The sequence below is a fragment of the Homalodisca vitripennis genome, chromosome 5 (genome assembly GCF_021130785.1).
Source record: "Homalodisca vitripennis isolate AUS2020 chromosome 5, UT_GWSS_2.1, whole genome shotgun sequence".
NCBI lineage: Eukaryota > Metazoa > Arthropoda > Insecta > Hemiptera > Cicadellidae > Homalodisca > Homalodisca vitripennis.
The window spans coordinates 171,418,979-171,446,285 of record NC_060211.1 but is presented as its reverse complement, the minus strand read 5'-3'; the positions used below and the strand labels follow the sequence as shown (position 1 = coordinate 171,446,285).

At 37.1% G+C, this 27,307-nt stretch overlaps 1 protein-coding gene across 1 annotated transcript; it reads left to right on the top strand.

The window, feature by feature from the left end:
* Positions 1-848: 848 nt before the first annotated feature.
* LOC124363164 (transcription elongation factor B polypeptide 3-like) lies at positions 849-25,912 on the top strand. The gene is made up of 9 exons (XM_046818308.1): positions 849-1,067; positions 4,979-6,503; positions 7,256-7,458; positions 9,897-10,087; positions 10,916-11,007; positions 20,796-20,995; positions 22,210-22,356; positions 23,415-23,574; positions 25,102-25,912. The coding sequence occupies exons 1-9, from the start codon at positions 990-992 to the stop codon at positions 25,170-25,172; spliced, it is 2,667 nt and encodes an 888-aa protein (XP_046674264.1). The 5' UTR covers positions 849-989; the 3' UTR covers positions 25,173-25,912.
* Positions 25,913-27,307: the final 1,395 nt, after the last annotated feature.

Below are 27,307 nucleotides of genomic sequence, written 5' to 3'. Positions count from 1 at the left end.
AATTATTCTCCAAACTCTACGATTCGTTAATAATGTGGTGAATCACAGAGACACTTAAATTGCATATGTAAAAGAGTTCTCAATGCTTAGTGTTTAGTTTACGCTACATAATTAAGTTTGGAGGATATCAAACTCATCTTGCTTTGAATTTAATTGACAATGGGGTATGTGCATAGACTTGAAAGGAACGAATGCCTTGATTTAAGTAATCGCTTTTAAGTTCTTTATGTTGGCTAAGGTCTTTGAATGTTAATCAACCATTGTTTTTCTAATGCAAAAAACAAAAGACTATATGTCTTAAGACTAATTAACTGATTGCAACAAAAATAACCAATTAATTATATAATTCGAAATGATTGAACTAAAAAGATATTTTAGTTAAGTTATTCCCACAAAATTATTAATTCTCATTGTCTCATTGTTTGAAGTGAGTATGCATTTTATTCAATTATACACGAGTGGGCATTTATAAATGACGTCAAGAAACGAAAATAAAACGAGAGTCAACTATATTCAATCCACTCATTTGCATAAATCATTTTGGCAATATATTGTTGAAGCTTGTCATTATTGAATTGAACCTCTGGGCTTTTAAATGTAGCGTACGCATCACAACGTTGATACAGAAATTCCTTTTCGTTCATGCATTTATAAAAAGGCTTTTCCTTAACTTCTTCAGCATTTTTTTAAAATTCCTCAATATCAACATGTTTAAATTATATGCTGATTTGTTGATTATACAACATTAATATTGGGGATTGTTCCATCAAATCATGACAGCTGTGTTTCAGCCATCTTTGATTAAACACCTGTTTTTGAGAAGAAGAAATTAGCAGACTGATCTCTGATGGTCTGTTGGACGGATGGTCATTTTTGGATTTGCAGTATATGTAATGGATGGATAGAAAAGTTTGACCGTGTATGTAGACGTTTTAAATTCAATAATAGTCTGCTTTTTTATAAATCAAATTACCTCATGTGTATTTAAAATGTCCGACAAATCTATTTTAGACCAAATCAAACATTATCAGAGGGATATAATCAAATCGCCTGACGACTCAAAACGGGTATGTACAAATTTGTATTATAATGTAAATAAGCATTAAGTTTAGCATATGCTACAAGTAGTGATAGATATACAGGTAAAATATAATTTTACTTTAGTGAGTTTGAAAAATTCTGAGAAACAATTTATCATTTAAGTGTTGTGTCAGAATAATATTTAAGCCTATACATTTTTAATGCCAGAGTGGCAGTGGTTTTTAAAAGCAAGAGTGATGTCTATTGGAACTCTTGGTAAATAGATTGTATTTATTACCATATGTTCCAGACTAGAAAATTAACATTTCACCATGGATTTTCTGAGGCATTTGATAGGGTGTATTGAGACAATTTTAGTTTATAATTCAAATTTAATTTTTAACAGTGACCTACTTACTCTACAAAACACTTATTCTGCAAATTTGAATGAGTCCAATAATAGCATCACAGTTGTAAAATTATGAACAGAGTAAGATAGGCCTAAACAGACCCACTTTTTATTTTGCTCAGTATAAATTATCAGTGCTTAAGATATCTTGCTTAACAACAGAACTATTAATCAGTATCAACTATGAATACTAAATAAAAAAACACGTTTAAAATTTAAAGTATTAATTCATACAATGACAAACTAGGCTAATAATCAATAAAGGATCAATAACTATAAAATTATCAGAGATAAAATCTTATAAACAATAAAGAAACCGAATTAAAACAAACAATTAGGACAAGAAACCGGATAATTTTTTAGAACTACATATATTTTCTGTCCTGGAGGTTGGCTAACAATGCTCAACATAGTTTATCATGTTTTAATGCTATTTTGTTTTCTTTTTTAAGTGAATGGCTACAGTATAATAAGAGGCCACCACCACAATAGAATCATATTTATAATTATCTAAATTATAGAAACAAAAATGTTGACACAAATTATGTTATATTAAAACTATCTATGTTATGTACATATAAAATGTAACAAACAAAACAGTTTAACATTTAGTTACTTTTTACTGTTTTTAAGGATATACGTCTGTCCAAAAAGTATCCGACCGCCAACCAGTAGACGGCCACGGTGTAACCGACCGGCTCGAACCGGTTATTGGAGGGGAGGGGCGAGCCTACTCCTTCCCGTATTAGGCATTAAATATGATCCGGTCACTGAGTGAGTCACAGCGCTCTGTTCCGTACAGTACTGCCGTGTGTGCGTCGCATTTCAATATGACTGAACGTGTTGAGTGCATTTGCATTAAAAATTTTGCCAAAAACTTGGCCATTCAGCATCAGAGACGATTACTATGATATGGAAAGTTTATGGTGACGTGTCTATGGGCGATACACAAATAAAAGAGTGGTCTAGGCGGTTTAAAAATGGCCGCATATCAGTGGAGAGTGATGACCGATCTGGCAGGCCTTCAACGGACAAAAACGCTGAAAATGTTGAACGTGTTCGTGCAACAATTAATGAAAACCGTCGATTGACTGTCCGAGAGCTGGAAGAAGATTTAGAAATACCTAAATCGTCAGTTTGTAACATTTTACACAAAGATTTAAAAATGAACCGTGTTTCGGCAAAATTTGCCGGGACTGGATCCTGCACCCCAACAACGCACCAGCTCATTCCTCAAATCTTATTCAGTGTTTTTTGGTCAAACACGACATCAACCAACTACAACAGCCTCCCTACAGTCCTGACTTAGCTCCTTGTGACTTCTGGCTATTTCCGAAAGTAAAAATTCCTTTGAAAAGAAAAAGATTTGACGATGTTGAACAAATAAAACAAAATGCGATGAAGGACCTGTTAGCCATTCCGCAAAATGTATTTAAGGAGTGTTTCCGGAAGTGGGAGGAGCGTTGGAATAAGGTAGTGGCTTGTGGAGGGGAGTACTTTGAAGGGGACCAGATTGCCTTTGCCGCAGAGTAACATCAGTTCATGCCAGACGTTAAGGTCGGATACTTTTTGGATACACCTCTTACTATGATTTTACTATGGTGGTGGCCTCTTATTATACTGCAGCCCAAGCTGCCATCACCACAATCAAATCAGGGTACCAAATTATCAATTATAAATATCTAAGCTATCAAGTAAAAAGACATTTGAATTATTGTTATTATTGTCAGTTTGTTTTTATGTATTATATAACAATATTGTCCCTAATTAATTCAAACAAAGTAAAACCGTATATATGGGTTATTTGTGTCATAAAGTATCATGTGTGTTTATCCTTCTAAATAGTAAAAATTACTAGCCTCAATGTTGCACTGTTTTGTTTGTTATACATTTTAGAAATATGCATAGTCTAGATAGTTTTTCATTCATCATTAATTTATTCCCTATTAGATATACTACTATACTGTAGTTTGAAGTACCTATAACGTTATTCGGTTGGACATTTTGGTTTAGGTAGTTTAGATAATAATAAATATCTATGGTTCGATTATGTTGGTGGCCGCTTATAATTGTGTAATACAGCCGCTTTGTATACTACAGCTGCTTATTGCACCATAATCTAATTTAAAATCCAGTAGCACTTTCCCTGATGCCTGCAAGATTGCCAAGGTTACGCCTCTATTCCATAAATAGGATATTGGAAACATGTGTCACTATCGTCCAATATCACTCCTACCAACGGTCTCAGAATTCATATAAAAATCAATCTGTGATCAGATGGTTGACTACATAGAGGCAATTAAGCTTCTAGTAGGCAGACTGTATGGTTTCAGAACATCAAAATGAGAAGTCTATTTTTTATTGTATTATATTCTACTTGAGGGTGAATTGTATGTGGGGAAGATATAGGTAAAAAAGTAACAAATATTTGTACAACTAAAAAATGTAGTTTATTATGTTTTTTGAAATGTACATTACAATTACAGCTGTGAAGTCCATGAGAAATCTGTTAGAGCCACTCCGTCATATTAAATTGAGTATCTCTAGGTACATAATGTTGATAAATGACCAAATAATTATATGACATTTTTACATTTTATACAAAATTTTATATAAAAAAGTTTACGAAATGTCAAGTTTATTTTACTTATTGTTAAAATCTTGAGTTGGTCTGTTACAAACCATAACAAGAGTAACTGTACTAAATTTGATTCAAATTAATGTTAAAGAATCCCCAGTAGGGTTCACTTCAGCAGGCACCTTCTAGTTACACTGGGTACAGCAAAAACTGATGTCACTTAAATCTGGGCAACCTCATTGATGTCCAGGAGCGGCACATCACTAACTGCAAATGTTGAGATTCTGGGGCGCAAGGGTAGATTTATAGGTCTAGGGAGATGACTGTTGAAGTTGTCAGGGTTCTTATTGTTAAGGGCTGTTGTTAGCCTAGACATAAACGAGTGTGCCATCCCCTGCCTGTTTTATATATGCTATATATATATATATATATATATATATATATATATATATATATATATATATATTTATTTATTGTAAATTAATTTTAAATTTGTCTTAATTGCAGTATAGGGCAAGTGAACGGGGTCATGGGGGAGGAGGGGGGTTGTTGTTCACTTTTGGACCAAAATATCTAAATCCCTTTCTTCCCATCTCTAATGAGACCTTAGGGTAGTGCAGCATAAGTAAATAAACCACGAACATCGAGGTATCTCTTTATAGGAAAATGTATGCATACATGTATATAATTACAAATTGAAACTATTACAATTACAATTATTTAGTGCAGGATTAACTTAGAATTATAAGGACTTTCCAATGATCAAATGATACTACAGTATTATTGATTAAGAGTTGGCAGGTAAGACATAATCCCTCTAAAGATTTAAAAAGTTGATAATCAATATCACTTAGTTGATCATTAATCTTTCATAAGTTGTTTATTGTATAAAATAATTTCTCACATCAATTTCAATTTGTAAAATACATATTTGTGATTGTTGGTATTTTATTATGTGTGTCTTTTTTCAGATGCTCAGATGCATCGAAAGACTTACAGTATTACCAGTGACAATAGGACATTTACAAGAAACTGGAGTGGGACGTTCAGTGAACGAACTTAGGAAATGTGGTGGGGAAGTTGGAGCTGCTGCAAGTGCATTAGTGGCAAAATGGAAAAATATGGTGGTGAAAGAAGAAGAGAACGAAGAGGAAGAAAGTGCTTCAGAGTCTGATGCTGAAACTAACGAGTCAAAGGATCACCATTCACCTCCTCGTGGTGTTGAAATCGATAAGAAACTCAAACCAGTTAGTAATAATGAAGATTATAAAAAAATAGTTTCCAGTCAAAGTTCAAATAAAAAACATGAATCATCGAGATCAGACAGTAGATCATCAAGAAGTTCTGATCACAGAACTTCCATTAAGTCTGATCACAAGTCACACAGAAGTGATTCGGTTAAGTCAAGCGGTAGTGCCTCGGATTCGAAACATAGCTCATCTCATAAGTCTAAAATAGAATATGACTCACGATCCCATAAAAAACCCCATTCAAGTCACAAATCTGAGTCAGAAGTTAATGGAAAAGTCACCAAGGAAAAATCACATTCAAAAGAAAAGACGGATAATGTTAAGCATAGTAAATCAAGTTCTGTTTCGAGTTGTTCCGACAGTAAAAACGTAGATACAAAACTAAAATACTCAAAGGATAAGCATAGGACTGAAGATCACTCAAGTAGAAATACCTCTAGTAATTCCATACCTAGTACTTCAAAAAAATATGATTTAAAGAAAATTGACTCTGATACTAGTGATGATGAAAATGTTTATAAACCTAGTAACAAAAAAAGGAAAAAGTCTGACTCAGAAGAAGAGGAGAAATACAGCAGTAAATATAGCAAAAAGCCATTTAATAATGAATTTCTTAAGAAAAGAAAGCATGATAGTTCAGAAGAGAGTGTCGAAAGTGATTCTGATGAAGACACGCATGTTAATGGTGGATCGGTAAAATTGGATTCACACAACTCTGAAAGTGAGATGTCAAATAGAAGTGCAGAAGATAATCCGAGTGATAATGAGGTAAACGATGACAGAAGCTCATCTCAAGGAACTGATCATGAAAGGAGTCCATCCGAAAGAAATAGTGACTCTGGTGGAAGTGAAGAAGTGTCCGAACCAGAAGAGTATGTTCCAGTAAAAATTAAAAGAGAGAAAGAGAGTCCACCAAAGTATTCAAAATCTTCCGATAGTGAAAAAAGAAAATCAAGTAGTGGAAAAAATAGTCATAGTTCAAGTAATGTTAAAAATTATAGTCCAAGTAGTTTAGTTATAAAAAAAGAAAAGGACTTTGAAGATGTAAAAATTAAGAAAGAGAAGATTGATAAGGACAATGTCAAGCCACAAAAACAAAAGGAGGAAAAGACTTCAAGTGATAAGAGAAGTCATAAATCAAGTAGCTCACACTCTGGGAGTTCAAGTAAAAATGACAGTAAGACTGACAAAAAAGCTAAAGTTAAAATAGAGAAGAAAGAAGATGGTAGCATTGATTGTGAATCTGGTAAGTAAGAATCTTGAATATTAGGTATATTTTTCTTTTTCAACACATTGACTGATATGATACTTGGATTGTGTTAATGTAGAGGATATACTGCATACTTCTATTACTGATTTTACAAAACCTAACACTATGGTACACTAAGATTTTAGTGTCAATCCACAAAACCTACACAATAGTAAATGTAATAATTAGATCTAATTGGCTTATCAAAAAACCCCAAATACCCCAATGTAGTTCTTTTTACAAGGTGAGGATAGTTATGCATGCTTACGTCTTTAACTATTAATGATTTGAATTTACCTTTTATACATTATACAGATGTATTTATAGTGCACTGTAATTTCATTTAACTCTCATTAAATATTTTATTTGGTGTAACTGTTATATGTTTGAGTTAACTAAGAACATTATTTAATTTACTATGTACAGTTTGTTGAATGAATTTTGAATCTTTATACGGTTCAGTCATATATTTCTTTCCGCTGACTGCCTCTGCATTGAATATTGAATTTCACTGTTATACCGTCAAGTCAAAAGGATGATAAGTTTGTTTAGAGGAGGAAATATAAATTATATTACAACTTAAAAATATTATTACATTTAAATTGAGAGATAAAACATTAATAATAGACCTGAAAATAAACCTTATATCAGAAAAAGGTATTTATAATGTTAGGAATCAGGTATTACACACATTATTATTTATCTAGAAACATACATAACATTGTGGTTTTACGTAACATTTGTTGCAGGAGCTAGTTTCGGTGATGCACTCTTAGGATTATCTGAAACTAAAAAGAAACCAGTTAAAAGGAAACCTACCACACCCAGTCAGGAAAGATCTCCTAAGCCTGTTGATAGAAGTTTATCAAAGCCAAAAACTTCTTCTAGATCAGATTATCGCCCTTCATCAACAGGAGGATCATCATCGTCATCAAAATCACTAGTTAAAGAGGTACTATAATATAGATAGTGTTAGTCTTTTATTATGAGTATATTTGCTATTAAAATAATATAAAACTGGTGTATACCTCATGACTTTAACAGATTATTCCAATGATAAAAAACATTTTATACTTTTATACGTCATAAACACATTCTAGGTGATCTCCGAGAGTAGTTGATTGCTGGGAAGATCGATCAAAATTTTTAGCGTTACATCTACATTTAAATGCAATTTTTTGTATGAGATGGTGGATTTCTCATTTTTAAGTCATTGATCTCATCCAAGTTCGTTTTAATATGTGTAAAGAATTATGATTTTTTGCCTAATCCCAACATCGTCAGTTAGCTAAGCACTATTTACAGACTTACAGTATGCGCGCTGAAGGTTCGGCTCCGAGTCAACCGAGCAGACTTATGGCGGGGGACGGGTGGATTGGCTGATATAACAACTGTTCTGCAGACATCCGCCAATGTTTGGCCCACTGCAGTCTGAATATTTATTGTCCCTGTTCTCAGGATTCTTTATACATCAGTGTTTCGTATTCATTCATCTGTCATAAAATTAGTGTATAAACAATACACCCCAAAACACTTTCTATTCGAATATAATACAATGAAATTCAACATAATTTCATTAAAGTTTAAACTTTTAGTTTATCACAGATCACCACTATAATGGCTAAAGTGTTTTTTTTTTTTTTTTTTTCAGAAATAAACTATTGCAAAGTGATTCAATGTTAAACTTTTAAATGGTATTGCCGTGTTGCATTTACGTGAATGGGCCATAAACTGTAGGGCAGCGGTGTCGGTGATACATTCCACTTCAGACTAAGTTATGGCTAACCTAAACTATGTATCTGAAAAAAGTTAAATCTAAAATTAACTTCAGTTCATTTAGAAAAACTTTCCCGTTGGTGAAAGTTTCCTGACCAAATAATAAAAAAATCCTCACATACAAACTTTTTTGTATCGCAATTTTGGCACAGTTAATTTTAAAATATATTTTATTGAAGAAAAGTAATAAAACATTGAAACTTAATACATCCATTAGCATTGGAATAAACAGGAAAATAGATCTGCGAAGTTTCAGAATTTTATTTGTACAGGAAGTTGGTCTAACCATAAGTTGATTGTCGAGCGAGAATTAAACATTGCCGTCCGTGACGGATCATTGGAGAGTCAATGTTTTTATTTGGTTAGTAGGGCAACGACAGGGCCGAACCTTCAGCGCGCGTACTGTACCCTTCAGGTGCGAATGTTCAGTTCAGCTCCATTTCACCTCCTGGAATTGACTCCTGAAATCTAAAATCCACATCTATCGGAAGAGATCCAAAAAATTTGTCAACTGAACAGAACTCAACATTGCATTGAATCAAGTCTTCCCACCATAGCTACCCTTGAGATGTACAAAAATAAGTAGACCCAACAATTTCTTCAGATATTACTTATATTCAAACAGCAGTTCACTGAAGGGAAAATTGCTCTTGTTGCATTTGATGGCTAGTGAAGGACCATCAATTTAGCCAAGTCTTTCCATTACCCCTTTTAGAAGCTGGAAGGGGGTTTCTGACAAAAGGGGCTGCACTTAGTTAAATTTTGAATTGCCCTCTTCAGAGCAGTGTAATTGACCCTTTTTATGAGTCTAAATAAAGGAAAAATATCTCATCTTGTATCAGAATATTCTACAGGAAACTGTATTTTTTATCAGCATTATCTGTGGGTATGTTTATTCACACTTCTTTTATTCACACTACAGGCGTTTTCAAAACCATGTCCGAAAACAATGTTTGTTAAAATTATTACGATGAATGCTGTGAACCATCCTATGTGAAACTCTGAAATTGTAATGAAACCATGAGCTTAGATGTTATAGTTGAAACATCGGAATGTTATTTTAATAAAATAAATTATTTGATTAAATCGTTTTAGGACTGCGGTTTATTACATTTTCTATACCAAAGACATTCAAAATTCTTGGTTGTGCATAATTTGTGGTTTTCTGTTAAAATAATTTGCTATTAAAGAATATAAAGTTGGAACCTCTAGATGTGGACCTGAAGTCTACACTGCCAGAGATCACACCTCACTACAAGCCTCTGCCTCACTACTCTCCTCCCAGCAGTCCAGTCACCAAGAGATCTAAACTCTCGTTGGAGGATAAATTGTTGCTCTTTGTAAACGCTTGTATTTTTAATGTGTTTAACAGCCAACTTCTGTTTGCCAACAGCCGGATCTGTTGTCAAAGAATATAAAGTTGGAACCTCTAGATGTGGACCTGAAGTCTACACTGCCAGAGATCACACCTCACTACAAGCCTCTGCCTCACTACTCTCCTCCCAGCAGTCCAGTCACCAAGAGATCTAAACTCTCGTTGGAGGATAAATTGTTGCTCTTTGTAAACGCTTGTATTTTTAATGTGTTTAACAGCCAACTTCTGTTTGCCAACAGCCGGATCTATTGTCAAAGAATATAAAGTTGGAACCTCTAGATGTGGACCTGAAGTCTACACTGCCAGAGATCACACCTCACTACAAGCCTCTGCCTCACTACTCTCCTCCCAGCAGTCCAGTCACCAAGAGATCTAAACTCTGGACTGAGGAAGAAGCTCTCAGTACTATAATGGCAACAAAAAATCAAAGGTATTGTGTATAGCAAAAATGTATTTACAATATTAGTTATCCTGTATTTTTCCGTAAATTTTCTATTTTGTTTAATTTTATCACTCTGAGATACAAAACGTCTTTTAAAAATGCAATAATTTTCAAAAGATATATTCATATTGTACGATTTTGTTTGTGGTAAGTTACAGAAATCTATTTTTAAGACCAATCTTCAGCAAGTTACTCCTTCCATCCTTTTACGATACTCAGTTGTTATTCAGAAATATATTTTTGTACAAACTTCTATAGCAGATGATACATTTAAGCTTATTGAGTATTAAAACTTTTTACTAAAGATGCTGAAATATTTAATAATTTTGTGCCTTATAGATCATAAGTGTGTCCATACCATGTGCTCAACTGTGGTTTAATTAATATATTCAGAACCTATATATAGGAAGGTGTACCCTCAACTCTAACCAGAGAAGCAAGTAAAAAGAGTATTGAAATTTTAATACATTTGGAAACGGTTATAGAAAACATCCATTAAAGAATACAACCAATAACTTTCATATTGTTTCTATAAAGGTGTTTGTGTACGTGTAGAAGAATTTATATAAATAGTTTTTAATGACAGATACTTTACAGAGCATTCTGTTATGTTTATATAATAATAAATTCGACTAATGTAGATCTAGGTTATTTTAAATCTCTGTAGTTTTTAATTTCACATGTTTTGAACTAGATTAACAAAATTTTATATTTCAAAAGGTAAAAAGTTACTCAATCCAATTAATTAACTACTATATAATACTCAATGCAGTAAAACTTTAGTGTTGTTGGGATTAATTTGAAATTTTTTTACAGGACGAAAGTCTACTCTGGAAATAAAACTGGATATACGAAAGTTCCTTCACTGTTTGATTTATGCATCCAGGTGTTACGAGACAATATTGAAGGTATGTTATTTCTTTCATTTTCGTGATATTCTACGGTTGGAAGATTTTTAGATTTTTTGTTTTTCTGATTTGTGTCTTCCTATTCCCAAAACCACCATCATTCAAAGATGCATATGTGCAGTATATATGGGCTTATGCAGTATAGTTCCCCCCCCCCCTCAGGGGTAGTCGGCTTTCGACTACACGGGAGGCCTCCCCTTTCTTCGGGGAGGCTGGCGACCCCGGGGCTACCTGAGCCTAGCTGTGAGACTCTCCTCACAGTCCTTCTAGAGCTAAGGTCTTTCTTCTCTCTTTCGGATCTTAGCTCTACCATTCTTTTATCTTTTCTGGGCAAATCTCACCCACCTCTTCTTTTCTTCGACCCCACGTGGGTGTCACTTCCTCCTTCTTTTCGACCGGCGCATACCGGAGAACCCGGGAGTGTCCCTGATATTGTCGCAGGGACTGATGTGTGCTTTGCACTGCCGATGGTGTTTTCTCTGGTATGACGCCAGGAGCCAGCCCCTTCGGGCCCTAGTCAGGAAGTGCGCCATGGATGCAGAGGTCGGACTCTGCATTGCTATACGGTCGGCCCCCGGCACGTCTGGTTCCCGGTGCTGGTGAGTACGGAGGTCGGGCCCCAGGGAACTGGGGGTAGAGGCTCAGTCCTCGAGGGTACACCCGTTCCCGATTTTTCCGGGCCGCCCTTGTCGCACGATGCGCTGGTAAACCTAAAGTATGGAATTGCAAAAACCCATCGACAACGATACAGAAAGGTTGGAGAAGGAATTCCCCCCTCTCCCTTCGTGTACTGCAGACCCGTTTTGCTAAGAGTAGTCGTTTATTAAGGTCCCCTCCTTCGCGACCTCATAGCGAGACTCCGACTTCGGCATCTCTGCAGGCCATGGCTTCTGTGCCTCACAAGACACGGGTACACCGGTTGTCTCTGATGAGTTTCAGTCGGAGGAGACACCAGTCAGAAGTCAGGAAATATTTTTTCCCTTGGCTTCCCCCGATGGGAAGAACATGGGAGTATGCGGCGGGACACCATCTTCACGGAGGTAAAGAGGATGAAAGACGTCCTTCTCGACATGCGAGCAGCTACGTCGAGACAAAAGAGCCTAAGCACGGCAGTCAGGAACGGCATGGTCTCTCTGGAGTCGTCTCTAGATCTGATCGGTACATTTTGGCAGGTCTGGAAGATATCGATGGAGAGACTGCAGAGAGAAAGTTGCGAAAAAGAGGACTCAGGCCCCATCACCATCTATGGTGCAGCAGCCTCTACCACGGCTGGGAAAAGAGCGGCCGGAAGTCCCCCTGAACATCCAAGGGAGGAAAAGCGGCAGAGAGACGCCGGAGAGCCTGCTTCTGTCAACGAGACAGAAGAGAGCGAGTTTCGCCCACGGTAGTCTCTAAAAAGAAAAAAAGGAAAGCGAAGGCCGTAGATAAGAGCGGGAAGAGGCAAGACCTACCTCCACCTCCTCCCCCACAAGTAAAGAAGCCGGAGAAACTCCCGCGTTCCAGGCCTGGGAGGCAGGTGGTGATTGTCAAGCCTAAAGCTGGCAAGTCATACGCCGAGATTCTTGGTGCAATGAGGGCTGGAGTTACTCCCGAAGAGTCAGGCACCGTGGTACGCCACATAAGGAAGACTGTCACGGGAGGAGTTATTACTGGAAATCGCAAAATGCGACGACAGAAGGAAAAGGCTCGCAGGAAGGCATAGAGATCTAGAAGGGCCTTGGGCGACAGGGGCGATGTTTCGCTCCATTGTTCCTAAGGCAAGGCTAGAGGAAGGCGTGAGCCTCCTAGATCTGGATGCCTTGACCACTCGAAAGCCGACATCTCGGACGCCCTGCAGGGAGTTTTCCTGTCCTTGGTGGCGAAATTAGGGTTACCTTTTCTCTTCAAGCCTAACCGGCAAGAACAGAGGAAGGCCGTGGCCGTGGTTGAGCTGCTCGAGAGTGACTCCTTGACAGTACTCCAAAAGGGGGAAGATCAAGGTCGGGTGGGTCGTCTGCCGGATTCGGGGCCGTGTGGAGGTGGACAGATGCTTCCGCTGTCTCGGCTACGGTCACACTAGGAGGAACTGTTCCGGACCGGATAGGAGCAGTAACTGCTGGAAATGCGGCAGCGCCGAACACAAGGCGGCGGTTTTGCACGGGGGCTCCTTCTTGCGTCTTATGTACCGGAAACCCTGGATCAAAGACAGATCATGTTCCAGGATCAGGTGCCTGCGGGGTTTTCAAGAAAGCCCTGGACGACAGGAAAGCCCGTGCTAGGCCACGAAAATGATCCGATTTATCCAGGCCAATCTGCAGAGATGTCACGCAGCGGACGCAATCCTTGAACAGCTGGCCTGTGAGACCAAAGCCCAGATAGTGATCGTCAGTGAAACCCGTCCGAACCAAAACCAGCTCATCTTGGTTTTACGATGGACTCGGCACTGCGGCTGTTTGGATCGCAGACAGTCGTGGGGTCCGCGTACTGAGTCATGGTTCCGGTGACGGTTATGTCTGGGTTAAGTTGAACAGCGTTACCATTTACAGTGTGTACCTCTCCCCCAATTACTCCGCGCGAGAGTACCTGGAAAGGTTGGAAGCGCTGGAAGACAGTCTCCGAAGCGTCCCTGGGCGTGGTTATAGTGGCGGGTCGGGTGACTTCAACGCCCGTGCGGTCGAATGGGGTATGCCCGTGACTAACGTGAGGGGAAGACATATTTTGGAGATGGTCTCGAGACTCGATTTGGAAGTCGCGAATAGAGGGACAAGGCCGGACCTTCCGAAGCACTCTCGGTGAGTCAATACCAGACATTACGATGGTATCGGCCGATTTGTTTCCTTTTAGTAGCGGAATGGCGAGTGATGGACGTCTACACTGCTAGTGACCACGAGTTCATCGCTTTCCATCTCATCGATAATCGGCTGCCGCGGCTAGCGAATACCCGAAACACTCTTGGCTGGAATCTGGCTAAGCTGGACAGGGGAAAACTTGTCGAGCAGCTAGATCGTAGTATCGAGGCTGGTGTTCTGGGGTTTCCCGAGTCCACTGAAACAGCTGAGGTTGAGGCTTATATCGACTCTTCCATGAAACTGATAGAACACGCCTTGCAATTCGTCAATGCCTCGGAAACGACCTTACCGGGGCCGCCCGTCGCCAAGCCTTCTGGTGGACGGACGAAATTGGCGAGCTCAGGAGAACTGCACTAATTGTGCAGACGTAGGAGCGCAGCGAGCTCGAAAACCGGCCTGAAGCTATAACTAGGTCGGCAGAGCACAAGGCTGCTAAGAAAGCTCTGAGTGCAGCAATTCGTTTGAGCAAAGCACGATGCTGGCGTGAGCTCTGCCAGGAAGTGGACTCGGACCCTTGGGGAAGAGGATACAAACTTGTGCGAAAAAAAGCTAGGAGGAATAGGGAAAAAGCACGGAAATGCCTGCTGGAATGATTTCGACGATCGTGGAAGCTCTCTTCCCAAGTCACCCTGTAAGGCGGGAGGAGAGAGTAGCGAGACCGGTTACAGACGTTCCCATTTTTACGGAGCAGGAGCTTGTAGCGGCGGTGTCTACCATGCGAAACAAGAAGGCTCCGGGACCTGATGGCATTCCAGCTGAGGTTTTGAAGATTGTGGCGGCGAGTTATCCGCTCTTGCTGCTGAACATGTTTAATGCATGTTTGGTAGCGGGTGTGTTCCCCGTCGCGCTGGAAGGTTGCTAGGTTGGCGCTGATCAGCAAAGGCAAAAGTGATCCGAACTCCCCGTCGGCATACAGGCCACTTTGTATGCTTGACACCGCGGGGAAGCTCTATGAAAGGTTGCTGAAACCCAGGTTGCTGTCGTCCATCGAAGCCGCCGGAGATCTCTCTCCCCGGCAGCATGGCTTTCGAAAGCGACACTCAACTCTGAACGCCATTTCAGAGGTGATCAGTGCCGTCCAGCAGGCCGAAACAGCCTGTCACCAGGCTCGGCCGATTGTGCTGTTGGTTACACTTGACGTAAAAAACGCGTTTAACTCTGCTCGGTGGGAGGACATGCTAGAGGCGTTGCAGCGGGACTTCAGTGTGCCCGACTATCTCCTGGTCATTGTGCAGGACTACCTGAAGAACCGACGGCTATTGTATGAAACCAAAAGACGGAAGGAGAACAAAAGAGGTCACTGCCGGTGCGGCTCAAGGGTCTATTCTCGGCCCAGACCTATGGAATGTTTCATACGATGGTTTTGCTTCGCCTCGAGATGCCCCACGACGTTCTACCTCGTGGGTTATGCTGATGACGTGGCTGCAGTCATCACGGCGAGGACGCCGGACTTGGCACAGTTACGCCTTAATCAGGTAATGATTCGGGTCAATGCCTGGATGACGAGCCATGGACTTGAGCTGGCGGTCTCCAAGACCGAAATCGTTATGCTCACTCGACGGAGAATCCCCACTCTGATCTCTATGAATGTGGGGGGTGTCGAGGTTCGGACAAGGACTGCGGCGAAGTACCTGGGTGTGTTACTCGACTGCCGTCTTCGGTATTGGGAGCACATTCAGGCGGTGTGTGTGACAAAGCCTCTAAGGTTGGTTATGTCTCTCGGCAGGCTGATGGCTAACGTAGGAAGCCCTAGGTCAAGTAAGAGACGGCCCCCTCCTCATGTCTACTGTAAAACTCAACCCTTCTGTATGGCGCAGAGGTTTGGGGCGGGTGTCATGAGGATAAGGCGATACAGTCAAAAGCTGTTTATCGGTACAGAGAAGAGCGGCACTTAGGGTCGCCTGCGCCCTATCGCACCGTTTCCGGTTCAGCCGTGGCGGTCGTGGCTGGGGTGATTCCTATTGACCTGCTGGCCATCGAGAGACAGACCGTCTTCCGGGAGGCTGCCGAGCGGGGGTAGAAAGGATGCCTTGGCTGCTGCCAGGGCGGAGACTCTGCAGGTTTGGCAGCGCGGAGGTGGACGGAAGGATTGGACGGCCGCTGGACCTTCCGTCTCATTCGAGAGCTTCAATCCTGGAATAGATCGTGGGCCACGGGGAGATAGATTTCTACCTGTGTCAGTTCCTGACGGGGCACGGTTACTTTAGGAAGTACCTCTACAGGATGGGAAAAGTCCAGGTCGCCTCGGTGTGCTTACTGCCCGGAGGAAGATGATGATGTTCATCACACCTTCTTCGCTTGCGGGCGCTTCACCGAGGCCAGGCAAACGCTCGCCACCACAGTTGGTGATGTTACGGCAGAGACCATTGTGGAGATGATGCTGCAGAATGAGGACGCCTGGAATGCAGTCACCACTCACGTACATGCGATCCTTCATCAGAAGCGTGAAGACGGATGCCTGGCTGACCCCTAGCTTCCGAAACAAGTAGTTTTTGTCCTGGTTGAGACATAAGACACACGGACCAGGCAAGATGTCATCCGAAAGGGTTCCGGCCTGGGCTCTCCGTGGCCCGTAGGGGGTTTAGTGGGTAGTCCGCAAGGGAGTCCCACACTCCGTGCGCAAAATGCATTCCCCCTACGTAAAAAAAAAAAAAAAAAAAAAAAATGCAGTATAGTTCAAGCCTGTGAGCACCGCAACTGCTGTAATTTTTAATTGATTTATTACACTTTTGGTACAGTGATAAGAGGGTTATCGAGAAAGTAATGAAGTAAAGAGTAAAGGAATTGTGTATTGAGTGAAAAATATTAAGTTTCTAATCAACTGAATGAAGACCAATTATATAAATGGGATATTTGATTGCAAAATACATGGGTGGACTTCAGTAGAACATTTTATATCAGACCTCAACATAAATTTTGACTAATTTTAAACAATAATCTTCTTTTTAACCCTCCGACTGATAATGAGAAACTCCCAGAATGATACACTATAGGTAAACCACTAACAAAAAAACCTTGGTTGATTTGAGTTCACGCAGGGTGGGGTAAATACCCCTCCACTGCCTCTCTAACCTAATTGATCAGCTGACTAATCCGGCTCAGTCGGTATCGTTCACTGCTGCGACCCGTTCAGTTGAACCGGTCAGTACAGAGTTACTAGGCCTTCCCGCTAGAGCGTGTTTTACCGGTCATCGTGTTCAACAAAATGAACGACTGAACGGAATGACCAAGTGAACGAAAGGATCCGCTTGCAAAAAAGTGTTCGAATATAGGAAGAAACAACATATTTTACAGTAAATGGATAGATATATAACAATAAATATATTGTTTCAGGAATCTAGTAAATGTAAATATATGTTATTAGCCTACAACTGATTAAAAAAAATTAATTGTATGTTACTATATACATTACTAAATATTTTAAATGTTAATATTTATGAACAATGGACATTGTGATTGATATGCCTTTGATTTATCATAAGGTTATTTCACTACAGATGTTTCAATAAATTACTAAACATCAAACAGACATATGCTGGTTTGAAAATAATTTATTTTTATAAATAACACATTTTATACATTTAACCGATTAAGTTCACACTACTGCACATAACGCCTCCTCTCAGATCGACCCTGCACATTGCACCTATGTCAACCATGTGTTACCACATGATAACAGCAGTAATGTAAATGTTTTTGCACTACAACTTCAGAATATTATTACAATTTCAATAGCCAGTCGAATAAATTTAAAACTAGGTCAAAAAAGCTAAAACATGGATTACTTCAGATTTAGTCCAAGCTATAAGAGAAAGAAATAAATAAATTAAATTGGTGGAAAAGCAACCATTTAATGTGGAGCTTAAACTCCGCTATGTAAATTACAGGAAAATTTTAAGCAGAAATTTAAAGCAACTAAAAAATATTATTTTTGTGATAAATTCGACCGAGCTAATGGGGATTTAAAAATGTTTTGGTAGGGGGGTTGTAAATAAATTGAGTGGTAGAGAGGTTAACAAAGTTTCTTTCTAGCTAAATAAATATTTGCCAAATACCAAATTATTCAATGACAAAATTAAGCTTGAAGTAGCCAACGAATTTAATGAATTCTTTACTAATGTGGGTCAGAACTTGGCGAACTCTAATGGCTCAAATATAACAATTTTTTCAATGACCGATCTTATATGCTTAATTTGACCTTCAAACTACGCACTGTTACAAAATGTTGATACGATACGTATCCAGTTTTAGAGGAAATTTCGCTCCTGGACACGATTCAATACCTGCAAATATATTTTTAAAAATCACATCATAATTTGAATGTGTCAAAAACATTGTGAAAAATACAATTTTTTGAAAAATAGAATCCGCAAGTACAGAATTCAGACAATTTACGAGAAGTACTCACAGATAAGGAAATTAAAGTGGCCTATTTTGCTTTCGTTCAATTCCAACTTTCATTTGGTATTATAGTCTATGGTGCTGCTTTCATTTTTTTTAGGCAAAACTAATGACTATAAGACATTTGTTTATCAAAGCAATTCTTATTTAATTATATATACACTCTTATACTTATACACTAATTTTCATACTCTTTTTGCGTTGACAACTTATACTCATAACACACGATACTCGCATCAAGTCGGCATTACAGTTTCTATATTAAAAAAACATTCAGCGTAACAAATTTGTATTATATTTCTCATGTTTTGTGCCGTAACGTGTGTTTGAGTTACAACTGCTTATGTGTTTCAATTACCTAATCTTTACTGGTTTAAAAACACGTGTGAAGGATTGGTTACTATCGTTAGATGGCGAAGAAGTATATAGATTTGTTGTCCCTTATTATCGCTGAACTTCTAACCCTTCCTCACTATTTATTGTTATTCGGTTTGTCCTTCACTATAATTACCATAACTAATACTTCATACGACAGTGCAGCAAAACTAGATTTATACTCGGTTACGTATCATTATCAATGTGACTCATCAATTGCCTGCGTGGTCACTGTTGTCATTGCCATCCAGCCAGAGTAAAAATACATTCTATAACCATTAATTAATAATCTCAAAAATTACAAAACTACTATTTTTTTACTTATAATATCATTTGTTCTATAATTAGTTTTGAGTTCCAATATTCACGACCAGAATATTGAAATATTGGACACAAGTCCTAGGCCCATTTAGGCTCTTTCCAGTTATACTACTCTTCTTTTTTCAAATTTTAATTGAATTAAATAGAATTACTACAAGGTTTATATAATAAGAAATAACAAACTATGTATTAGTACCGTATTGTCACACTCTGATACATGGTTTCAGACATTGTATGTATGTGCATACGTTTGTTGCACTACGTGCATATGTACTCGTATATGTGTATTATTGTACTATTTTTTGGAAAATAAACCATTTTCATTTCATGTCATATACTTGATTTGGAAAAAAATATCAAATTTATTCAGTTGTCAGGCAAAATTGAACAAAACTTTCAAAGTTAACGGGTTTTTTGAAACACTGATCCGGATCACTCGTTCACCTGACTGACCCGTTTGAATTGAACGACACATCTTTAATGGCCACTGCCATTGCACGGCTAACCTCAAAATAACAATGTTTCCTGTATACATCTATGGTTATATTAATCTGTTTAATTAATATTTTACGCTTAGTCTTCGACACTTGTATATGCCTACTAACACACAAAAATATATAGTTATAGAACAGGTAAAGTAGCTGCAGTGTAAACAAAACTGTGAGAACGAGATACGATCCATACAGCTGATAAACAGATACAAGAAGGTGCTGGTCTCACTCCCCACCCCAACTCCCCGCCGGAGGGGGCCCCCTCCTGCGCAGTACTGCTCAGAAATTTGCTTCTGCACAGGTTTCTATTATTTTTTTTTTTTTTTTTTATTTACATTCTGTTGTACATTATCATAGAGATAAGAACAAGGGTCATGGAAGTCTAGTATGGAATATTTTGTCAAGTTAATATAAAACTGTTTCACTGCTGACATTCATTGTTATTAGTCCACTCATAAAATTCTTTCAGTTGGTAAAACGGATGCTCCAGTAACCAGTTCTTCAGTCTTCGTACAAACTGCTGTTTTTTCAGTTTTTCTAAGGTGTTCTGGGAGGGCACCTTTAATAGCGGTTGACCTATAGTTTTTGTCTTTCTCAGCGTATTTTTCAGATATATTTTCTTAAATGTGTGCTTAATGCTAAGTAATAAGTTTTATATATCAATTTTTTTGTTAGAAACTATAGAAAATTTGAAAATAATAAAAATATGCACTTACCTGATTTTGTGTTTATTTGTAATAAAATAAAAAATGTGTATTGTAAATTTTTTGTTTTCTAAGGTTCACTACATGTAAGTTTTAAATGACTTGAGATAGTAAGATACTGTAAATGTACAAAATATACACAGTTTTGTAGCGACCAAAAGGATTATAACATATATGCACTTATTTACAACGCAAACAAGTTTTTTTTAAAAAGTGTAAAGTTTGTACTACTTTTTTTGTTAGTTCACTTCCATATTGGTGTTTGATGAATTTTTTGGGCAAGAGGAATATCAGATAATGATGGATTGTTGTCACTGTCACTATCAATTTGTTTACAACCCAACTCACATTCCACTGGTTTATAATCATCCAGACTACCTGACAACAAATCTGACAAAGAAATATCATCACGCATTTCATTTTGTGATATGCCAATTTCATCATCAGAACTAATATTTTCATTTTATGAGTAGAGGATTCGACCGGTGCAAGATGTTTTTATAACTTAAACGGTTTTCGCGTAATAATAGCGGAAAGTTGACCGACGGCTGTGCCGTCTGTATAAGTTCACAAGCGATATTGATGAACGTCTATGCCATCGGTCATCAGTTGGAGGGTTAAGTTCAAATGCTTCACTGCTGTACAACTTTGTGACTGTGTTATTTTAGCCCTGGAGTACACCGGAGGAGTTCCGTACGATCTACTTAAACCAGTACTGGACCGAGCAACAGCTGACCAGCTCTATCAGTTGGAGCACTACAATTCCTATCTCATTGGGGATACAGATGGCCTTTGGGAGTTCCACTGCAACAAGGACTTCAGAGGCAAGAAGCCCGACGAGTACGAGACGTGGAGAGAGCTGTACCTGGTATGTGTTATAACCTGCTGTAAAGTAACATATAGGATTTGTGCTTTTGATTTTAAGTTTTTAGGGGCTTAGCCCCTGGATTGTGGTAATTTGGAAAGTATTTGGAAAAGGTTTATATACCTTTAATCAGCAATCCCAAAAACAATATGGTGCTAATACCAAGGGTGGTCCAGTGAGGGGGGGGAGGAGGATGAGAGGGATGAATTATCTGTATGGACTCTAACCATGGAATCCTCTTATCAGAAAGGGAATAAAATGAAAAATGAAATGAAAAATGTAAATTATTCCCATAACTATGATATGATATAATTTTGTATTTTTGTAAGTATTACTTTGTAATAAATAATTTGTAATAAATAATGAAAAGTCACAATTCTCCAATAATTTTATTTTTATACACAAGGCCTTTCAGCATCAAAGATGCCATCATTAGGTGTGAAACAACAATGTGAATAATATAAAATATTTAACATTTCAAATTAATTATCAGCTGAGTAAAGCTTAATACAAGATTTGTTTAATTTAAAGTAAAATAAAATAAATGTTAATATATGTATAAAAGTTTGGGTCAAAAAGAATTTTGTTATATTTTAAAATAATTATATAAATGTAAACTTTATAAGTACTGTTTACTTACCTATCAGATTGAGAATAATGTTAATAAAAACTCTTGTGTTTCTATGTAATTGTGAAATTATTATTAATGACATTAATGTTGAGTCTCAGACAATTCATAACATAGGCTACACAAAATTACGACATCCAATTAATTTTTGTGTTAAGATAAATTCCTAATATCATCAGAAAAAAATAGAAATAACTTCACAAGTACTTGTGCTTTTCTTTTGTCTTTTATATTAAAACACAAATATTTTCAAAGTCGTCTAAATGGATATTATTTATTTGAATTTTTGGTACAAGATGCAGTCATATATTATTTTTTTCACATCACTCTATAAAACATATACCTGAGCAGTCTTTCAGTACCGACTTTAGGACAAACTCTCTGATTTATCAGATCCACTTGCAAGGACCCTGGGTTTAGGGTGGACCTGATACCAGTGTTATTGAGGGACACACAGTTGGACGGTTAGATGCTGTGTGTGAGTAATGAGTAAGTAGAAGTATGCTCTTGTGCGCCAAAACTTTTTATATAATTACATTATAAATATTTCCTCCAACATACGATTGTAAAATATCAATATTTGTTTTAGCGATTACTGGACGAAAGAGAAAAGAAGTTGGAAGCCCTGAAAGCTAACATATCACAATCCATGGCCAAGTCGACACCGATCAGACAAACCAAGTTAGCTTATGTGGACAGTGTCGTCAAGCCTCCTAGAAATGTCGCAAGGAAGCAGGTAATTAAGAATAAGAAATAATTTATTCCTCCATTAGTTTACAATTAAACTAATATAGACATTTGCCTGGAAGTATTAGCCATAATATTAAATACTTACAGCTAGCACAACTTAAACTAACGTAAATATTTATATATTAACAGTCGATAATTGTCAACTTAAAAACTTGCGATTTACACTGTAGCATTCTTAATTTAATTACATGTGAAAAATTACAACTTCTCTTTTCTTGACAAAAACACATACCTAACACAAAACTCAAACAATAGTGAAAATACTAGAAATAATAAAGTTACTTAAATGTAATAAAATTAAGAAAATTAATTATGTACATATTTGCACATGCAAAATTAAAAATATTTCATATAATTCCTTTATAATTCGTATTTCATGAATATTTATATAATTCATTTTGTAACTTTTATATACTGTATTTATTTGCAGTTTCTCTGAATTTGCTATTTCTGGTACTAATTCAACTGTTTGATAGGTTTTTGATGCTTTTGATCGTGACATTTGAAATAATAAACAAAATATACGACACAAACAGCTAATATTATATGTTTAGGCTGCTTTAACTTTAGTTTACCTTTAAATTTAGCTTTTGCTGACCAACCTCATATCTTACTGTGTTTTGCTGAATTTTTTGCTCCCACCACACCAAATTTGTTGATTTCGCTACTTTTTCATTTGAAAAGTTATATACCTTGTTTACGTTAGTATGTTACTTTTTTGTTTTGTGTTGTTTTTGTTTGTTTCCTTGCAATTTCTAGTACACCTTTTTTGTTTTCTTCTTTTTTAAGTAGCTATGCCATTTGTAGATAATATTTATCTGGTATCAAAAAGTGGCTGTTTGATAATTTTTAAGAGTCAACTGTTAAGTAATCGTAATTATGATGCCATGAACTGCTCTTGTAAGGTTTAGGATTGTGGACATGCAAGTCCGTAGGGTGATACGGCAACGCTGCAACTTAACCATAATGTCATCTATTGTGAGCCATGGACTAGTCTTGTCATTTTTGCAAAATCTATACTTACGCATTGACCTTCTTTGGCAGATGAAGTTCGGCACCCAGAAAGCAGTGAAGCACGAACTCGTGTCCAAGGCAATGGTGGGGGCGGCGGGGGCCTCCAGCAGTTCCCCCGCCCCTGACGTGGTTCCTGTTCCTTCCCCCGGACCATCGCGGTCCAGGTCGGACTTCCCCATACCTAACTTTTGTGAGTATTATAACTTTTTTTCTTTTTATAACAGAGGGCCAGGTTTTCTAGGCTTGGTAATTGCCTCTCAGCCATCTGGCTTATAGTGCACCCTCTTCTAGGTTTGAGCTATGTCAAATCAAACATGCCTTTACATGCCAGGCCTTTACAAACTTATATTACTATGTGTGTATTATAACTTGAGCTATTCTTGTATTGTTTATTAACAACGGTAGTGCTAATTGTTTGGCATCTGAGACTGTATTTGCAATCATGTTGAAAGGTTAATTGAAAATAGAAACTAAAAAAATATTTATTCTACACAGCAATCACAATATAGTTATATGCAATCATCTTTGTACTGTGCATAAAATCGGCCTACAGACATGGAACTTTATTCCAATGTTCTTCTACCACCTCAGGAATGATGAGGAAGATTTCTCTGTGTATGTCATGGTTCTAGATGACGATCAATTTCCAAACAGATGTAAAGGAATATTTCATGGTTTGTATCATTGTTCAGAGTTACCCTCTTTTGGAAGTCAAATGTAGTCCTGAAGCAGCTAGATAAAATTGTAGCAGAGATGGCTGTTTTCTTCCAATATCTTTCACTTAACTCATGGATGCTTGAAAATATTTTGCCGTTCATAACGAGGTTCTGGAGAAACTTATCCCAGAGTACATGAAGAGGCATTTCTTCCAATGTCCATCACTTAAATTAAAGCTAAGAAACATTTTATTTTATCTAAGCATTCTGGGTTATGTTCCGTTGAAGGCTAAGTTTAAGACATCCTTGATCAATAATGGTAAGTGATTAATATATGTTTAAAAATTAGTGAAATGAGTGGAAAAAAGACTTTGGGTGTAGGAATAATAAATAATAAGAACAACTGTACCAATGAGGTGGATGACCAACTATCGTTACTGAAGACATGATACAGGTAGTTAATGAAAATTTTACGTGCTTATGATATCATTATTACTGTGCAAGTTTCAAGATGTACCCTCTGTGAAATTCTCGTAACAATCTTAAAACTACCAGAAGTTGTGCTCTACTCAGTAAGGTACCAAAAATGGTGATTAAATGCCTGAAACCCATCTTAACTTATGACTTTCTTTTAGTAACTCTGATGATATTTTTAAAGAAAAATTTGTCTATGGATCATGTGAATATTTAGTTTTGCTCCAGTTCATCTTCCTCTTAGTGTAGCGTCAGAAATTATGCTGTCACAGACTTGACTCCTGGAATCAGGAATCAATGTCTGTCTGTAGAGTCCCATAAAAAAATATGTCATCGACTTTTGTGGATCTCTTTAGTCATCTAGCTCTAACTTAATTTGATTTATTGTATATTTTAGTGTTTTCGTTTCAAGTTAATTTCTTAATCTGTTTTTTATTTTAATATTCATACATGTGTTGTGTTTTATATTTTACCCCTAAGTGTTGTAACACATTATACCCCCTTGTAACAAGACTGTGATCAGGTACTCGGTGTTAAAATGGTATTTAGCGATCGTAGTGATAATTTTGTATACTTGTTTGTTTCAGTAAAAAAGAAGAAAGCTCCGTTAATGGCTAAAGCATTACAACTGATCAAAGGCAACCGGTTCAAGAGGTGATAATACTTGACGGCTAAAGTTACGCAACTACCAAAAGGCTGATTGCATCACACAGCAGATCTAAAAGAGTGTTGAGTGTGAAACACATGTAGTTAAATTTATTTCGAGATTATTTGTTAATACGTGCGCTTGCATGTGTCAACATGCCCTGTCTGTATATGTCTCCATACAAATGAAACTACCACTATTTGAATTATATCGTATGAATGAGTGATGTATGCTATGTATACCGAAATATTTACATAATCAGCTATATATCATATTTTTAAATTTTTAGAAAAGTTTATTATTGTACCGAAATAATGACGTAAGTTAGTTTGTAGTTTTTATGGTTCATAGTCGAGGTATTCGTAATTTAAGCTTATTTTTATAAAATTAATAATTTGTACAGTAGAACAGAGTACAGTTGTGATTCGTTTGTGATCATCACAAGTTTCAACAGTTTTATTAACTTTGAAACGGTTACGTGGTATTAGTGTAAGTGCGATTTTATTTTACAGTGTTATTATTATTTTTATTTAAGACTTTTGAATGGAGTAGACTGTTATTAAAATAGGCGTTAATTAAATTATTACTAAACTATAATTTATTTTATAAACATTATTGTTTTTATTTAAAACGATTTGTTAAGTTTAAGATTTCCTTGTAATTAACTGGTCTTGACACTTCTTATTCTTATAAAAGGACTTAATATATTTTTAAACTTTGTCAGTGAAGCAAATGCAGCATTACTACTATAATATGTTTTTGTTCTTTTCACACAAAACCAAGATTTGATCTGTTTGTTAATAATTTTAAGTGTGATAGTTTTTATTAGCAACACGTTAACTGCCATGTCGAGCGAATCAGGTCAGCAAGATTATCTCATAACTTTATTCTGCGTACTCGTTTATTTTGCGCTGTGTTCATACAGTTTTAGTTTTTTACAGTTATGAGCACTAGCAAATAAAATCAACAAAATAACAGCTTTATAACGAGATTCAGTATGAATTAGAATAACTGTATAATTTGTTTTGATTTGTAGCTTCTAAACTTGTGCAATTTTTTCAACCTTTAATCAAATCAAGAAAATCTTTACTATGTTTAATTTACTATGCAAATTTGAAAGAAATGGAATGCATTATTTTTTCTATTGTAATACATTGTAGTGTGCTCTTCTTAAACCTGCTATTAAAACTTAATTATGCATTATTTAGAAAAGGGCCTTTTGAGACTTTTTAAATACTAGGAATTAAATAAAACATACAAATTTAATGTTTATGAAAAAAAATTATTTTGTGGCTATAAAAATAGTAGCTATTGCCGGGGGCTAGTTAAACCATGATGTTTGAATTAATGCTTCCGTCATATTTTTTTTTGGTATGTGCCAATACTATACAAAGATTATGCAAGGACGCTTGTTACACAGGTGAGTTCAGTAAAATACAAAATCAAAACAGCTGCAAAATACATAACATTTTCATTTCCTACTCGATTTTTATCAGTTTACCTACCAAATTTACTTAATTATCAATGTCATCTCACTTGATGAAACCCAATATAACATACATGAAGCATAGCCTTGGGTTGTATGTGCTTCCACCGTTGCACAATTACAGTTCCTTACCAGAATCACTTTACAAATCAGAGCAGGCACTTCAACCTGAAATGTTCATTATCATCGTTATAGCAAATAAAACTTCAGTTAATTCTCTACATTTTATAATTTACTGGAAGTAGCGAAACAAATGATGGCTTATCACTTATTCTTCTAGTCATCTTGTCTGTAAAATCGTGAATCGTTGCCACTAAGGCAGACCATACCAACTAAAACCATGTTATTTGAAGTTTAAGTGTATTTACTACTAATATATGCAATAAAAAAGTGCAAATACTTTGACTGCCTAAGAAATAACAGATGTGGGTGTGTAGCAGTGGTGGGTAGGGTTAGAGCCACCATCTTGGTGACAAAACGTACGCATCCTGCCATGGAAAATGATTTTTACAGTCAATACGCATCCTGCCATGGCAGCGTGCAAGATGTTGCTTTCCTATTTTGCTCTCTGTGGTGTGTTTAATATGTAATAGAAACCACACCACACGTAAGGTGTGTTCTGTGATTAGGTTTATTTTGGCAAAAGCCACAAATCATTGAA

Excerpts from the sequence above, each read along its gene's own strand:
- LOC124363164 (XM_046818308.1), top strand. The coding sequence starts at position 990 with ATGTCCGACAAATCTATTTTAGACCAAATCAAACATTATCAGAGGGAT. Across the intron at positions 6,504-7,255 it reads TAGCATTGATTGTGAATCTG|GAGCTAGTTTCGGTGATGCA; the intron begins GTAAGTAAGAAT and ends CATTTGTTGCAG. Across the intron at positions 11,008-20,795 it reads GTTACGAGACAATATTGAAG|CCCTGGAGTACACCGGAGGA; the intron begins GTATGTTATTTC and ends GTGTTATTTTAG.